Source organism: Pleurodeles waltl, chromosome 3_1, assembly GCF_031143425.1.
Source record: "Pleurodeles waltl isolate 20211129_DDA chromosome 3_1, aPleWal1.hap1.20221129, whole genome shotgun sequence".
Classification (NCBI taxonomy): domain Eukaryota; kingdom Metazoa; phylum Chordata; class Amphibia; order Caudata; family Salamandridae; genus Pleurodeles; species Pleurodeles waltl.
This window is the reverse complement of record NC_090440.1, coordinates 605853190-605871244: the sequence shown is the minus strand read 5'-3', so window position 1 is coordinate 605871244 and position 18055 is coordinate 605853190. Positions and strand designations below refer to the sequence as shown.

General features: G+C 44.1%; 1 protein-coding gene across 2 annotated transcripts in view; it reads left to right on the top strand.

Moving 5' to 3' along the window:
- LOC138284361 (synaptotagmin-5-like) overlaps positions 1–18055 on the top strand; it is a 525401-nt gene that overhangs the window by 471947 nt on the left and 35399 nt on the right. For both annotated transcript variants that reach the window (XM_069223052.1, XM_069223054.1), the window contains one exon: positions 12873–12992. In XM_069223052.1, coding sequence (XP_069079153.1) covers positions 12873–12992 — 120 coding nt within the window. The remainder of the gene's footprint in view (positions 1–12872; positions 12993–18055) is intronic.

Here is an 18055-nt window from a genome sequence, read left to right as displayed (position 1 = left end):
GCCCGAGATGGATTCTGGGGGCTCATAATGAGACCAGACTGCTACAAATCCATTAAAACACCCAACATGCCTTACATAGGCTTCTTCACATTTTCTTGTGCTAGACATTTTATCCCATCATCTCTGCAATGTAGTGGCCTAGCTTGTCCTCCAATTTTGAAGAATTAAGGACCGGGCTACTATTAGTGAGAGTGAAATATAGTACTGTCCTCCTCTGTTGATTCTCTGGCTTTCCTTGGATACTCCAAATAGTGCTAGGCTGGCCTCAGGGGCTACAGTGATTTTAACTCCGGCACTTATGGCACAAAACAACTCCTCCCAAAAACAGTTCAATTTTGGGCGTGTAAAAAATACATGAGGCCGGTCCCCTGTATCATCCCGATGACACAAAAACATTGGTCGAGGACATCAGGAAACATCCTTTGCAAGACATTAGGGATGTAATACGCCATCCATCGTGAGAGTAAAGTCATTCCTTTAAACTTTGCCACTCTCCATGAGCTATCCCCCATCTCTGAAATAACCTGCCAGTTATCCTCTGTGAATCGACAGAGTTCTCTCGTAAATTCTTTCAAGAAACCTAGGAATGATGTCCTGCTTTGAAATGCTTTGTAATAGCCTGTACCAACTGCCAACCCCTGTGAGCCTGGTCTTAATCAGTGAGCGCATAATCTGGTGTGGTTCCTGGCTTAAATCATTGGAACTTGAAAAAAAAGTGGGTTAGCTGAAGATAACTCCACATAAAATTATCCCTTTGGTACCGACACCTCTGCCTTACCTCATTCCAGGTTATTATTTTTGCCTCTTATGGCAAAATCCCCTAGCTCCTTTAAACTTTGGGAAACCCAGAATGAAACCACTGCCTTCGACAGAGATAAGTCAAAATAATTGCATTCCTGAATCTGGAGATAATTAAAACCTGGTTGTACCGGATACAACTTGTGTAGGACAATCATCATACTCCCCCACTCCTGCAGTGTCTTATACCTAGTTTTCTTTGGCAGTTTTGCAATTTTAATAAAGACAGGGAGGCTGATTGCGGATTCCTGCATCATTTTCTTAATTAAAAAAATAATCCAGTGCTCCCCTGTCTCCAAGTAATCTCCCTGTTAAATCCCAAAAAGCTGCTTGATAATACTACCAGATATAAGAAAGAGCAAGTGCTCCCTGCTCCTTCTCAAGCTGTACAATAGCAAGGTTAGCCCTAGGGGCTTTCTTGTTCTAAGTAAAGCTTCTCAAAAGAAAGTCGGGATCCTGAAATTAGTTATTGTTAATTTTGATAGGAATGTGAGAGAAAAGAAACAAGATAGGCGCAATATTGACATATGCCACCCATCCGATCAGCATCAGAGGTAGGGGAGACCACCTATATAGAAGATCTTGTGCCTTTCTCCGCATGGCAACATAATTTAGCTGAATAACTAGGAAAAGTCTCTAGTAACATATATACCCAAATACCTGACTGGGCTTTGGGCCCTGGCCAGTTATTGTAAAAACACTGGCAAATCCTCGGCTGAAGCATTAAAAAGCAAAACTTTCATCCTGCTTGGATTCACTTTATAGCCTGCAATGCCTGTGTGCTCTTCCAACAGATCAAAGCCTGCTGCACATTTGCTAAATCAGGCTTGAGGTACAAGACCATATCTTCAGCAAACAACTTTAGTGTGGACATCTCATCCTGTGGCGCTTTGATCTCGAATGCACTGTGTAACATGAGTGCTAATGGCTCAATAAAAAAGGCAAATATGAGGGATATGAGGCATACCTGACTGGTGCCCTGATTAATGGACCCACCACACTAGAATGCACACCACCTTAGCCTGTGCTCCCTGGAATAATTTTTTTAGCATTGTTACAAATTGCAGAGGAAGCAGAATTGCACCAGGCAGAGAAATAGAGCGTCCAAATTGATAAGGTGAATCTCATTCTCTGCATTGTCCATAATTATTGTTGCAGGTGTTTGATGACATGAAAAAAATGATCGCATGAATCAAAAAATTTGTATTTGCAGCCATGAGACGATTAGGAACAAAACCGCTCTGAACCACATGGATAAGTGCTTGGCCTGCAGGAGTAACACGTGTAGCCCAAATTCTAGTCAAAAGCTTATAATCTGCATTACGTAGACTAATGGGTCTATAAGAATTGACATTTGATGGGGGTTTTCCCTTTTTCATGAAAATAACTGTAATAGATTCCTTGAAGGAGAGGGGAGCTAGCCTACCCTCCCTGATGTAGTTGAATAGCTCAGTTAAGAAAGGCACCAGTTGCTATGCGAATATCGTATAAAATTCAGAGGGCAACGCATCAGTGCCACAAGCTTTCGCACTGGGCATTTTAGCTAGGGCTTCAAAAACCTCAGACTCCATTATTTTCCTCATATCTGCATTGTCTAAAGAACCAGAAACGTGTGGCAGTGCTGGCAAGCAGAAATACTCCACTACATTTATAGAATTGTCTAAAATGTTGCAACTTCATCCTACTCTGATACCGTGCTAAGGGCCAGATATAGCAAAGGGTTTTACCCATTCTGTGTCTATGGGAAAATGTGTTATGTACATATGGCCCTAAGTGTGGCCGGATCCTTACTTTTCCTGACAAATGATTTTTCCTGCTTAACCCAGGTCAACCACACAAGAAAGTTTCCAATCTGCTGGCCTTCTTCATAAATTTGTTTTAGAGCTATTAATTTCCTCTAGTCTATAAAAATCCCTTATGCTTTTTTTTAATCCTCTCCAAACCCTTTACTAAAGGCTCCCATCCTGGAGAATTAATAACAGCCCTCATTGCCATGTCAAGCTTTAATTGTAGCTCCTGTACTTGCCTGATGTGCTCTTTATTCTGATTGGCTTTGTAAGTGACTATACAGCCGCGTACCATGGCCTTAAAACCTTCACAAACAGAGAAGAGCAAAGCTGTGTTTTTGTTACATGTGAAAAACTCAATTAGAAATACTCACATTCCTTGCAGCCACTCCTGATTAGTTAGTTAGTGTCCTGTTGAACTGCCACCTAGACCTTTCCCTTGAAGGGGCAGCTACCTCTACTGAAATTGCGACTACCGAGTTGTCTGAAAAAGCATTCAACAAGATATCTAATCCCACTGTCTAAAGTGACTGAGAGGCCAAGAAAAAAATCAAGACGAGAGGTACTTTTAAAGTGCTGCGAAAAGCAAGTCTACTGTTCCCTAGCCGGATTCACCAGCCACCAAGGATCTATAGGCCTAAAATCCTACCTTAAGGCAGAAAATCACCAGTTTAGTCTTAGGCTTCAGCTGTCTTTTCGCCTTGTTAGACATTTCTAATGGAAGATCTTGGATGAAATTGACCCCCTCCACCCCACATCAACGGACCCACTGCCCCCACGGAGACATTATAAGTGGATACTAATGGGTTGGGCTCATCACTAATAGGGCCATAGTAACAGAGACTTTGGAGCATGCCGGAAAATGATGTAAGGTCCTATCTTATTGGCCAAAGCATGGACAAATCTCTGGATAGGTGTGATAAAACAAAGGAAACTTTGGGCATACTAAAAAAGTGTTCCAGTGTTGCAACGCAAGTGTCACAAGTCACCAAATTAAAAACAATATAAAAGAACAACCAGGAGATGGAGAGTTATGTTCAGTCCTTGCAGAGAACAGAGCTGGAGTCTAGCAGAGAATCTGGAAGGTGATAAGGAAGGCATAAACCAGCATAGCATGCAGCAAAGTTCCATATCCAAGGAAGAAGCTATAAGACTGGAGGATTTGTGCTCGCTCATGGAAAATTCACTGTAATTGGACTGAAAGTGCTAATTTCCCTTTTAACCTTTTAAGCTAAGCCTGCAGCTGCGCAGTTAGGGCAAGATGTTCTGGAATGGTTACCCTTGAATATGTGAGCACACACATGTGCGGGCTGCACATGTGAGACTACCGTCAAATGCAGTCTGTTGTTTGAACCCAGGTTTTCCCACGCAGAAGGGATTCTTTAATGATTCATACTGACTTGGGTTAGGTATTAAAATATGAGTGGGCATTTATACTGTATGTCCATACTACCTACTGAAGATATGTGGTGCTTATACAGTACTACATAGGTGAAATCTATCCTAAAGTATAGTTTAGCTGTATTTTAGCTACAGGGTCCAGCAAGGTATTAACTAGGATATAGACATGCACTCTGAGTGTGAATTTATAGTCCCTAACATTCCACATACACAAAATATCACACTTAAGGTCTGTCATATTTTCCTGGCTGAGTGTAGAATCATATTCCTGGACTTTGTCATCTCTATTGGGCTAAGTTAATTACTCTGCTCCCCAGCATAGGATGAAAGCCTCCCAACATGATAGAGTAACAATTAGCCAGAGGGGTGGGGAGGAAATCTTCATCTGTTAATGAAAATGTCACGCTACACTTGGCCTGAGACAGCCCACTGGAACAAAGTAGAAGAGCCATGACTCTGGAGCCATCACCAGAAGTTTGCCTTTGAAGTTTTGGTAGAAAGGGTTCAGGCAGCAGTGTTATCTAGGGCTCTTAGGGTTGCTCTTTCCATAGACAACTTTAAGTTGTCATATTCGATTTTCCCTGAATGCTACACAGGAGGGTTGGGACAGGAGTGGAGTGAAGATGTGTCACCCTGGGATTCTGCAGAGGTCCCAGGCATATAAAACTTTCCACCCCCACTTAAAAGGCCCTGCACAAGGAAGAGACAATTCGGAAGTATTCCCCTAATCCTTTTGCCTTCCTCCTCCATTTTTTCGGATCTAGTTTTAGTGATCTTATGACGCTGCTCAGTTTAACACTGTTGACCAGTACTAAAGTGCATGTGCTCCTTAAAAGATGGTAACACTGATTTATCCCCAAGTTGGCATCTTTAATTTACTTTGCAGTCACTAGTAAAGTGGTACTATATGTACCTTGGCCCTGTAATTTTACTGTTACAAGTGGGTGTGTAGTATTGATTGTGCCATTGGTTTAAGTAGCCACTTTAAACATGTCTCAGGCCTGCCATTACAGCCTGTGTGTGAAGTTTTTAAACTGCCAGTTTGTCCTGGCAAAATAAACTTTTTGCCAAGCCCAAACCTTCCTTTTTATTACACATAAGTCACATCTAGGGTTGGCCTTGGACAGCCCAAGGGGCAGGGTGCAATATATTTCAAAAGTAGGACATGTACTTTTAAGGTTTACATTTACTGACAGTGAAAAACTCTTTAAATTCATTTTTCACTACTGTAAGATCTACTTCTCCCGTAGGAAATAATTGGAATTTCCTTATTACATGCAATAAACTTTAATTTCCAAATGGGAGCAGTTCATGTTCGGTGTCTTTGGAAATGTAATGAAAAATCCTTTTTTATGATAAAGTCAGATTTTAAATAAAAAATTTGAAAGTGACACTTGGAAAGTTGGTATTTTCCTGCCTTAGCCATTTAGTGACTGAGTTCAGCTAACAGGCTTTGTGTATTCCTCCTCGACAGCTACACACAATGGAGAGCTTAGGTGTGCCTGGTTGCATAATCACTCACAGGATGGGAGGGCTGAGCCTGGCCCAGCCCTGCATACACAGGGGTAGACTGTGTCCTGCCTCCACATAAAGGGCTACATCCTCCCTCTAGTTAGTCTAGAGCCAGGACAGGGAAGATAGGGAGGCTGGTGACTTCAACGAGAAACCACTAGAAGTTTCTTCCACCTTCTAGAGGAAGGGAACCTGGTATAAATATTGGACCTCAAACCTCAACTCTTCAGTCAACTTCTTGACCTGTGGATACTCTGCCAGGAAGAAGGACCGCTGTGCTGCTGTATTCACATGCTGCCCTCTTGCCTGAGTGAGAAGGACTAGACCTGCATCTGTTGAACCCAAGACCCCAAAGTAACTCCAAGGGCTAGTTGGCTGGCCTCCTGGTTACAGCCTCAGGGACAGAAGGCTCCAAAACCTTGAACTCAGCACCTGGACTCTTCCATCTGTGAGTCTACATTGTGAATGGTGCTAAACCAGTCCTGGACCCTTGGAAGTGGGCCTAAGGTGCTCTGCCATACTCTGTGGGTCTAGCGGAAGCAGTGAATCTCCTCTGCTGCATGGTGTAATCCCTAGCAGAACCGACATCACTACTGCTGCATGGATCAGTTCCGCTGCAAAGACCCGCATCGCATTGCGGCTCTTCACTTCATCACACCCGCTGCTGCCCGACACATCTTCGGCCCTTGCCTCCCTCATTGACAGCAGCCTCAATGACATCAGACTGTACACTGCAGCCTTGCTGCCCCTCCAAAATGATGTATTCCCTCAACTGCACAGAGCATCCTCGATGCCAGACTTTGCATCACAAGCCCACGACAACGGCGCATGACTTCACTCTACAGCCTCGCCACATTTCGGAACCAATGCATCACTTTGGCTGCCCAATGCATCTTCGATACAGACCCTCACAATGCCCTGCAAATCAGGATTTAAGGTACTTTATTCAATGGGCCTAACTGGTCCCCAGTAGCCGGCCTGGGCTCCATCATGGTTAGCCTGAACTAGTGACTTTGTCCCGGTCCGGTGTGAACAGATTTCCAGAGTTTACATTTTCTGCTTTCAGGTGCCACTATTCTTACTAAAAACTTTAAAGCTGAATGCCTCGAGTTCTACTGTTTGGATTTTTGTCATGTTGGTCTGTTTTATTTATTAAAAAACACTCTAGTTGTCTAAACAGGTGTGGGCCCTTTTTGGGGTGTGTTTTCACTATGCTACAGTTTCAAGTGTTGCACAAATAATGTTGCCTCTGAGTTAACCTTGACTGCTCCATGCCAAACTATGTGAGGGCTGAGCACAAAATAATTTATATTTGCTTGCAACTTGACCCTGAAAAGGATTCTGGATTTTGCTCGAGTAGGGCTTACCCCCCCCCCCCCCCCCCCCCCAACCAGTAACCTAATTTCTTACGAGAGAAAATGGAAATGAAAGCGACAGCAGACGAAGGATGGCCAGCTAGAAGGAGAAGTTACCTCGGACGCCTTGTAAGGATGGACTTTTAGACTTTGACTCCAACTGACCCCACGACAAGGATGGGTCTCTCCAGGGCCAGTCACTCTTGTCTTTTTATGTGCCTTGAGGAAAACTTGGGGAAATGGACCTCCAGGGGTAACCCGGAGAGTTCCCCTTGAGACTTTTGTGGACTGGTTCTGGACTCCTCTGACATTCAGATACCCTTCAAGAAGCCAGGAAGCTTTGGGACCTGGGCAGTGCAGAAGGGAGGGTGTTTTCTGGCTGGCTGAAGAAGAGCTGCACATGATAGACCCACCAGCAGAGCAAGAGCACCAGGAGTCAAACAGAGAACAGACCTGGCACAAGGAGCCCTTAAAAACCTATTTCCTCACAAAAATCATCTTGAAAGGCCGGGAGGCATGAAGAGAATGATTCTGGTGGCTAGGGCTAGCCGTCAGGGGTAAAGCAAGCCCAAAATTTGTTATAATTGTCCCAACAAGGCTGGGCAAAATAGGCCTGAGTAGCACCTGGAGTAGGACCCTGAAGAACAAATCAGGAAGAAAACAAACTGCATGGTGCTCTGCAGCAATTTAGAGATTTTCCCCAGTGAGGGCCAACCCCCTGGTGGTTGCCATAATCCTTATTGCTCATTTCCGATGGGGAGAGTGTCTGTGTGGGACCTCCTCCCACTGCTTATTTCATGCTTCTGTCCCCAGTCTTCCTGAGAGCTGGTGCATTGAAACGACTGTTCTGGGGATCTCATGTCTCAGGACAGAGCAGACATCGAGGCCCAAAGAGAGAACCACTTTGAGCACCACTGCGCTCCTGCTTCACTGCTCTTGGGGTGGCCAAAGCGATCAGGTGTGCCTCACCCCCCATACCTGACCCATATGCCACACAGTCTGTTCCCTGTTCACAGTCTTGGCAGGTGTGCAGAAGAGGTATGGCTGGGTCCTGTGCCGGTTACTGAGAGTGAGCTGGGCGCAAGCGAGCCAGCCAGGGATGTAGGAGCTTTGAGGCTCCCCCAAGAAAGAAAGGCCCATTGCTGCCTTTGGTGGCACTGCAAAAATAAATACAAAAGATGCGGCTTGAAGCCGTCTTACCCCCACGTGCCTATGGGGACACTGATCAAATATTCACTGTTGCGGTGAAAAGCGCCCCATAATCTCACACAAAGAGGTTGCATTTACATCTCTGTTCCTTCTGGTGCCCCAAGAAGGGGCAGGGACAACATTAATTTTTACGCTAACCTATGTTTTCTGGGGCCTTAACATTATGACCGAGAGAGAGGTTTTCATTGATTTTAAGCACCCCTGAGCTGGAGCTTTTGGATTTTGTGGTTATAGGATTCAGGACCCACTATGGGTGTAAATGGTGTGAGGGTATCACCAAAGGTATTTTCATTTATTTAAAGTACATATTTGTAATTTAATGTGCAGCATTTAGTAGTGTGTGTGTGCAATAAACATATTCTTCCTATTCAAAATAAAAAGAACATTGACTGGTTAATCATTTATTGGATGATATTGTTGTGTAGCAGCAAACTGTGGTTACTAGTCCACAACACCTACCCTGACTTAGTCTTGGACTGTTCTGCTTCACTACTCTGAGAGAGTCGAGTGCTACAATGGGGTACTTGGTCTCAGTAAAAAGACGATTGCTGACTTTTTTACTTGTGAACGACTGACATCATTTGCAACCAGCTCGTGGGTGGGGTGCTCCTGGGCACTCATTCACCAATGTGGTAAAAGTATCTAAAGGCAACCCTTCCCACCTTTCAGTAGTTTGTTTGCTTTACTCTAAACAGGCCCAAAATATTGTGTGCCGGGCATTTTCAAGATGGCAAAATTCTTCATCCATATTAAACTTGGGCTTTGAGAAGTGGGAGTGGGAGGTAAGAGTGTCATAGGGAAATCACCAGTGTCCTCCCATATCTAATACTAAAATCCAGTTTGAAGTAGGCACTAAACCCATAACAAACCAAGAAACCTAGGACTGCTAGGGAAAAAGCAGTCATTCTTCCACAAAACTGTGTACCCAAGAATTGTCTTGTTATCCTGTTCTCTCCCTTATTAGAGTGCTCCAAGTGTTATATGTGGTTCAACAGATCTGTCAAGCAGGATTTGAGAGTGTGGTGTCACAGGATGCCCTCAGCCCCCAGTCTGAATATTCTGTGCAGTTCAGAGACTCATCTCTGTCCATTAAGGGCAGTCTTTCGCTTGCTCCTGGGAGGCATTTCACACCCATACCCAGGTTTGAACACAGACGGGGAACTGGCAAAGGCTTATGCTAATTTCCCTTCTGATAGTTCAGACAGGTAAAGGGTAACTTTGAAAAACCTACTTCCTTTAAATTTATTAAAAATCCGACTTCTCCATTGAATTGGATTTTAATAACTATTAAATTAGTGGTTTTTATTAATTTTCTAGCTTCTCCCATACAAGAGATAACCATATTAGTATTTTAATATATACTCTGGTTTTCTACATAGCACAGCTAGACAAGTCAAGTGAAAATAGGTTTTAGGACTGTCACTTTAGACCCGTCGTTATATTCATTTTAATTTCATAGTGGTGACTTACTAATATTTTTAAGGTCATTTTTACCTGTTAAAAAGGGTTATTTTAACAAGTCTCACTGCTTGTTGTACACTGCAAAAACCAAGAAGGTGATGACCGCACCCCAATCCATCATTTTCACCCATCATGCCACCTCAGTTTGGAGGCAGCCATATGTAAATCAGTCTTTACCCTGTTCCTCGTGGGAACAGTCCAGCCCAAACTGCCAGGTCAGATCTTCCCAGATCCAGAACAAAAACAACCTAGGACCTGTTTCACCCTACTTAGGGCTCCCAGCCAGGTATAGCTAGTTCTTTTGAGTTTTACACTGCAGCATTCAGACTACAATGATAGGCCCGGAGCCATGTTTTCCATTGGCATACTACTGGATAGCTCAATAAGCACTGCAGTCCACAGGTGACATTCAACTTCCTGTGCCATTGGGGCAGTTTCTACAACATATATGTTGGCCGTATAGGAGAGTTCAATATCCTAATCATAATTAGCCAATTTCCTCATGTTTTAGGGGTCAGAGCACATACGCTGGGCACTGGGCAACTGTGCTCTTGTGTTGAGTCTGAAAACCAGCAATAACATTCAGCAACAAATGGGGGTGATGACGTTGTAAAGGGCAATTTCTCCCAATAATAGTTTACAAATTACAAAAATAGAGGAAGAACAAGTTGGAAATGTATTAGGTAACAGGCTGAGAATTTGTACAGAAAGGCAGATGCAGGCTTGTTGAAGAGGCTTCATTTTCCTTGGTTTCTCAGACATACCCTTGGTGTGCTCCTTGTGGAATGGATTCTACCTCAGTAAGGATTTGTAAGGTGAGTTAGGAATGTTGGTGGAGGTACATACCCTTGTTGATGTTACAGCACAGCTTGAAGGTAACCTGGATTGGTAGCCCGTGACAAATTCTGAGTAGAGTTCTGATAGAATCTGATTATTTTTTTCTTGTGAAAAGGGGATGGGTGTAATGGAGCATTGCTTTGAGAGGAACAAGGACTGATATCTGAAAGCTTGTTAACAGAGGGTTACTCCATTGATGTAAATGAGAGCTACATATTTGCTAATGAATGCAACTGGATATTAATGAGTCAACCAATATATATTCCAATTTATAATTCATGCAATTTAGGTCCACATCTGTGAACCAATAAGAGGGGGTACATTTCACCCACACTCAGTAGCGACTTTTGAAGTGACAGCTTTAGAATACAGAAATATCCAATATTATTCAATGAAGGGTTTGTCTAATGGACAGTGGTCTGTTATGTTGAATGTTAGTTTTCATTTTGTAAATGTTTACATTGGTAGTCATTCCATCTATCTCACAACCCACTCGCAACCTTGTTGATACTTATAAGATGCCAGAATAGCGCTTCATTGATAGAAATATCAACGAGTGCTAACAAGACTGACTTGGTTGAAGAGTGATACCTACGTCTCTAACCTTTGTGTTCTATTCCATGTATGCCCACTTTACTTTGTTCATGAAATTTCCTTGTTAAGGCACCATACCTGGCTTGTGTTTGAGAACCTTGCTATATGGTTCCAGAAGGGGTGTTTTAGAGAAGTCAGATGATGGACACAGCATGACGAGATCTGTGTGCTACAGGACATGGCTGCCATAAAGGAATTACTTACAGGCCTTTATTACTCCACGTGGTGTTAACTAGCTGACATTTCCTCACATAGAACATAGTGGGGGCCAAGATTTGAGGATCCCAATATGTACTGCCTGCTCTTTTAGAGATTCTAACACCCGTTTTATAAAAACATTATCAACAGTGTACCTATGATAGTAACAATGATCAGTACACTTATGTAGTACGGGAATTGTCAATAGACACTGAAGCCATAGCATTTTTAAGCTGCTTAATGGTACTTCATCCATCAACGTGGGAAGAATGAAAAGATGAGATACAAATCTGAGCCTTTCAATAGACTTTTGTGGAAATCCCATTTGAAACACTGATATACCTTCAATTTCTAGACTAATGCTACGAGAGCAGAAAACAAGGAAGTACTCTCAAAGGCCAGTGACATTTACAACTAAGCTGTAACATAAAACTAGCATGTAATTCATTTTGCGTTGATGGTCATGAGTAAGAGACATATGATTAATTTGACACACCAATTAGAGGAAACATTTTTAGAATGGTTTCTGAGCATGGTGTAGACATTGGAATGTACCTGGGTGTGGCACATATCTACACTTGCTCCAATAGTGGAAGGCTTCTACATTTTCCGTACCCATCAGGTTCCTTGGAGTTATAGAAGGCAGCAGTGGTGCATTCCTTTAGATTCCTATTTCCATTCTTCAGGGCACACTGCTCACAAAGGAGGCCAGAATATATGGCTCTGTCAGTTAGAAAATATTCCCTTCACAATAGTGTTTGCATTAGGGTTCCCTTCGAGAAGTCGGTCCTTGCAGACAGAGCTATGCAGCCTGGATAAAACATATGTATGAAACTTCATTCCATCGCTTTAGGTCGGAGTTTGAGTATTCGTAGGCGCACGCCAGAGAAAACTGGCAGAGCCAAAAGGTTTTGCTTAGCGATGTATTTATTCTTATGGCACTGGGCGTCAACGAAGGTAGAACTGCAGAGTGTTGTTGCTGGGGGGGAATTGTTGGTCTTAATCACACGGAAAAAAGACGATTTTGGCTGTCTTTTATTAAGACGATTTTGATCAGATTCACTCACAAGAGCTGCTTTCTAAGACCTAGGTACTTATAATTGACTGGACATGAAAGAAGGACTACAGACACTCCACCACTTTGTGGTCTATTCGGTGTGTTTTGTGAGACCTTCTAAAACGGTAAGTACAAAATCTTCTTCGACAGAAGTCAAAGAGGCTGTAGTTGATTGCTTGCTCCTGAACCATGACAGATAATATAGGAAATAACATTAATCAGAAGATAAGAAATTAGTTAAATGTCAGAAAAGCATCATCGCCATTGCCCAGAATAGAGGAAAGACAGACAGGCAGCCAAAACGAATGTGCAAAAGTATGACAACGAAAGCTGTTCTTAAAATTATATGGAGGTCTCTTATTATAATACTGGCGGTCCTCACCCGCAAAAAAGCAATGCTTGGTCAGGGTAGTCAATGATGGCACTTCTTATGCATCCCTCTTGTCCAGAGACCTGTGTATATCCCATAGGGAGATTGAGAGTTCATATCTACGACGCCCTCACACAACTGATTGTCCATAGACATTGGACTGGGTCATATTCCCACTACGAAGACGTAGCTGTCAATCGGTTTAAGTTCTGCTATACAAAGGATGCTGCTATTGTTTATGCTCACCTTTTCTGAAATCCTAATCACGTTTCACTGTTCTGTGTCTCTTCTAGGTCAAAAAGTTTGACAACTACTCGCGCCAGAGTGCTCTGGGGGAGGTGAGGACAAACCTCAGCAATCTAAAGAGCTCTAAAACAGTGGAATTCTGCGAAGAGTTACAGAAAGTGACAAAGGTTGTACCTCATGTGCTTTATCTCAATTCGTTGCTTTTGTCTGTTCTTCAGTGTCATGGAGACAATGTAACTATTATTGCGCGGTCTTGCTAAACTGAGTCACATTACCACAATCTGCTTTTTTTTTTTTTTTAAGAATCACTGCCTTTCTTTCTGATGCACCAGCAGTGGAGCTTTGCTGACTCATCCTTCTTAGCTGCGGGAGAGGATCTGCTCTCACTTGGATACAGTATGACAACCAGCGTGTACAACGCTGCAGCCTAAGTAGAAATGTTACAATTTGGATTGTTTATCCCAACCTGCAACATAACAAGTATGTCTTTGACATACGTCTCCACAAATGCGAGTAGAGACAAGAGAAGAATGATATACAGGGAGTGCAGAATTATTAGGCAAATTAGTATTTTGACCACATCATCGTCTTTATGCATGTTGTCTTACTCCAAGCTGTATAGTCTCGAAAGCCTACTACCAATTAAGCATATTAGGTGATGTGCATCTCTGTAATGAGAAGGGGTGTGGTCTAATGACATCAACACCCTATATCAGGTGTGCATAATTATTAGGCAACTTCCTTTCCTTTGGCAAAATGGGTCAAAAGAAGGACTTGACAGGCTCAGAAAAGTCAAAAATAGTGAGATATCTTGCAGAGGGATGCAGCACTCTTAAAATTGCAAAGCTTCTGAAGCGTGATCATCGAACAATCAAGCGTTTCATTCAAAATAGTCAACAGGGTCGCAAGAAGTGTGTGGAAAAACCAAGGCGCAAATTAACTGCCCATGAACTGAGAAAAGTCAAGCGTGCAGCTGCCACGATGCCACTTGCCACCAGTTTGGCCATATTTCAGAGCTGCAACATCACTGGAGTGCCCAAAAGCACAAGGTGTGCAATACTCAGAGACATGGCCAAGGTAAGAAAGGCTGAAAGACGACCACCACTGAACAAGACACACAAGCTGAAACGTCAAGACTGGGCCAAGAAATATCTCAAGACTGATTTTCCTAAGGTTTTATGGACTGATGAAATGAGAGTGAGTCTTGATGGGTCAGATGGATGGGCCCGTGGCTGGATTGGTAAAGGGCAGAGAGCTCCAGTCCGACTCAGACGCCAGCAAGGTGGAGGTGGAGTACTGGTTTGGGCTGGTATCATCAAAGATGAGCTTGTGGGGCCTTTTCGGGTTGAGGATGGAGTCAAGCTCAACTCCCAGTCCTACTGCCAGTTCCTGGAAGACACCTTCTTCAAGCAGTGGTACAGGAAGAAGTCTGCATCCTTCAAGAAAAACATGATTTTCATGCAGGACAATGCTCCATCACACGCGTCCAAGTACTCCACAGCGTGGCTGGCAAGAAAGGGTATAAAAGAAGGAAATCTAATGACATGGCCTCCTTGTTCACCTGATCTGAACCCCATTGAGAACCTGTGGTCCATCATCAAATGTGAGATTTACAAGGAGGGAAAACAGTACACCTCTCTGAACAGTGTCTGGGAGGCTGTGGTTGCTGCTGCACGCAATGTTGATGGTGAACAGATCAAAACACTGACAGAATCCATGGATGGCAGGCTTTTGAGTGTCCTTGCAAAGAAAGGTGGCTATATTGGTCACTGATTTGTTTTTGTTTTGTTTTTGAATGTCAGAAATGTATATTTGTGAATGTTGAGATGTTATATTGGTTTCACTGGTAATAATAAATAATTGAAATGGGTATATATTTTTTTTTGTTAAGTTGCCTAATAATTATGCACAGTAATAGTCACCTGCACACACAGATATCCCCCTAACATAGCTAAAACTAAAAACAAACTAAAAACTACTTCCAAAAATTTCAGCTTTGATATTAATGAGTTTTTTGGGTTCATTGAGAACATGGTTGTTGTTCAATAATAAAATTAATCCTCAAAAATACAACTTGCCTAATAATTCTGCACTCCGTGTATACGATAAAATACTCTCAACTACACTCTGCGCTCCATAATGTTAGACAACCGTCACTACACCCCACACTACATTGCATTTTCACCTCAGAGGAGCACATACACCATCCCTAGGGTTTTTAGGTCTTGGCACAGCAAGGTTACTATGGGTATTAATGAAAACAATGAAACTGGGCACCACTATACCCAGTTACAATGTTAAAAATAGTCATAACTGGGAAGCAGTGAGCATCTCACACCTCTGAGCCCCAGTGCCACTGTACTTACTAGACTATTTATAGCTAAGCCTCTGGGAGATGGTTGGACACTCAGAGACTATGCTCCTGAAGGAGGCATGGGCAGGTAAGCCATCATGGCGGGTGTCCATTGATCTACTGATAGCCCCCCTTCCGGGAGAGTGGAGTGAAGCATACTGACAGCATGATTTCTGGGCTACCCTGCACAGATGTTGAAGTTGGGCATAGGCGCACCAAGCAGAGAGAAGATCTGCTGTCAAGTCCTGGGCCTGCAGTGTGTGTCGGAGGGTTGCTGTGTTGTGTTAGGAGCTAGGAAAAGGGAGGGGTTATCCTCTGAGCCAAAGACAAAGAACAGTCCTAAGATCACACGGGATCACTGTCCCACCTCCCCACCCCAAATTGTAGCAAAGTGTAGGAGGCTGGCCTGGCTTATAGTGGGTACCCAATGGTACTTAAACCTTGTGCCAGGTCCAGTTATCCCTTATTAGTAGATTAGTAGTGTTCTAGCAGCTTAGGCTGATAGAGGTAGCTATAGCGAGCAGCTTAGGCTAAACTAGGAGACATGCAAAGCTCCTACTATACCACTTATATCATATAGGTACTATATCATAAGAAACACAATACTCAGGGTTACTAAAAATAAAGGTACTTTATTTTAGTGACAATATGCCAAAAATATCCCAGAGGATATACTCCCGTAGGAGGTAAGTAAAATACACAAAATATACACACAAACCAAAATCAGGTAAGTAAAACAGTTAGAAAATAGTGCAAACACTGTAGAATACAATAGGATGCAATAGGCCTAGGGACAACACAAACCATATACTATGAAAGTGGAATGGGAACCACAAATGGACCCCTAGGCTAGTGTAGTGTGTAAAGGGTCGCTGGGAGTGTAAGAAAACACTAAGGGTGTCCAAGATACCTCACCCCAAGACCCTGGAAAGTAGGAGTAAAGTACTACTATTTCCACAGAAAGACACTAATCTTGTGATAGAGGATTTTGCAAAGACCACAACAGACTGCAATGCACTGAAGAAGGATTCCTGGACCTGAGGACCTGCAAAGGAAGGGGACCAAGTCCAAGTGTTGTGAAAATGTCCAGGGGGAACAGGAGCCCAGTAAACCCCGGATGAAGGTGCAAAATGGCTGCCTCTGGATGGAAGAAGCTGAAGATTCTGCAACAACGAAAGGTGCTAGGAGCTTCTCCCTCATGCAGAAGATGTCCCACAGAGTGCTGGAGGATGCAGCATTGTTTCTTTGGCAAAAGACCGCAAGCTGCAAGAGTTGCAGTTGAAGAAAAAGGGTGCTGCCCAGGACCAGGATGTCACCACGTGGGAGAGGAGACAGAGGGGGCCCTTAGCAACATAGAGAGCCCACGCACAAGAAGGTAGCACCCCAGAAGTACTTGAACACGGGTTCAAGAAGTCTGAACACAGCGATCGTCTCAACACTGCAAAAGAGGGCCCCACGAAGCCGGAGATCAACTCAGGGAGCTGAGCATCGCAGGACAGAGTGCTGGGGACCTAGGCTTGGCTGTGCATGAAGGATTGGTGGTAATGTGCACAGAAGCCCTTGCAGCTGCAGTTCACACAGTGCATAGGATTACTTTCTGGAGAGGGGAGGTAAGGACTTACCTTCCCCAAATTTGGACAGTTGGACCACTGGACAGTTTGGGTCACTTGGATCCACCACCTGTGTTCCAGGGGCTACGCTAATCAGGATGAGAGAGGTCCCAGAGTACGGGTTACGCTGAAGTTTGGTGCCTGCTGGAGCAGGGGGAAGATTCCGTCGACCCATGGGAGATTTCTTTGTGGCTTCCAGTGCAAACAACCCCCAAAGCATGCACCACCAGGAAACAGTCGAGAAAGCCAGCAGGATTAGGTGCTACAATGTCACTGGTAGTCTTCTTGCTACTTTGTTGCAGTTTTGCAGGCGTCCTGGATCAGTCAGCGGTCGATCCTTGGCAGAAGTCGAAGAGAGAGGTGCAGAGGACCTCTGGTGAAATCTTGCAAGTCGTTATCTGAGGAAAAGCCCACAGGAGAAACCCTAAATAGCCCTTAGAGGAGGATTGGCCACCTAGTCAGGTAAGCGCCTATCAGGAGGGGTCTCTGACATCACCTGCTGGCACTGGCCACTCAGAGGCCTCCAGAGTGCCCTCACACCTCTGGATCCAAGATGGCAGAGGTCTGGGACACACTGGAGGAGCTCTGGGCACCCCCCCTGGGCTGGTGATGGACAGGGGAGTGGTCACTCCCCTTTACTTTGTCCAGTTTCGTGCCAGAGCAGGGACTGGGGTTTCCCTGAACTGCTGTAGACTGGCTCATGCAAGGAGGGCACCATCTGTGCCCTTCAAAGCATTTCCAGAGGCTACCCCTCCCCAGCCCTTAACACCTATTTCCAAATGGAGAGGGTGTAGCACCCTCTCTCAGAGAAAATTCTTTGTTCTGCCTTCCTGGGACTGGGCTGCCCAGACCCCAGAAGGGCAAAACCCTGTCTGTGGGGTGGCAGCAGCAGTAGCTGCAGAGAAAACCCCAGAGAGCTGGTTTGGCAGTACCGAGGGTCCATAGTGGAGCCCCAGGGATGCATGGGATTGGCACCACAATACCAGAAGTGGCATGGGGGAGAATTCCATGATCTTAGACATGTTACATGGCCATATTCGGAGTTACCATTGTGAAGCTGCATAAAGGTATTGACTTATATGTAGTGCACGCTTACAATGACATCTCCGCACTCACAAAGTCCGGGGAAATGGTCCTGAACTATGTGGGGGCACCTTTGCTAGTGCAAGGGAGCCCTCACACTTAGTAACTTTGCACCTAACCTTCAGCAACGGAAGGTTAGACATATAGGTGACTCATAAGTTACTTAAGTGCAGTGGAAATGGCT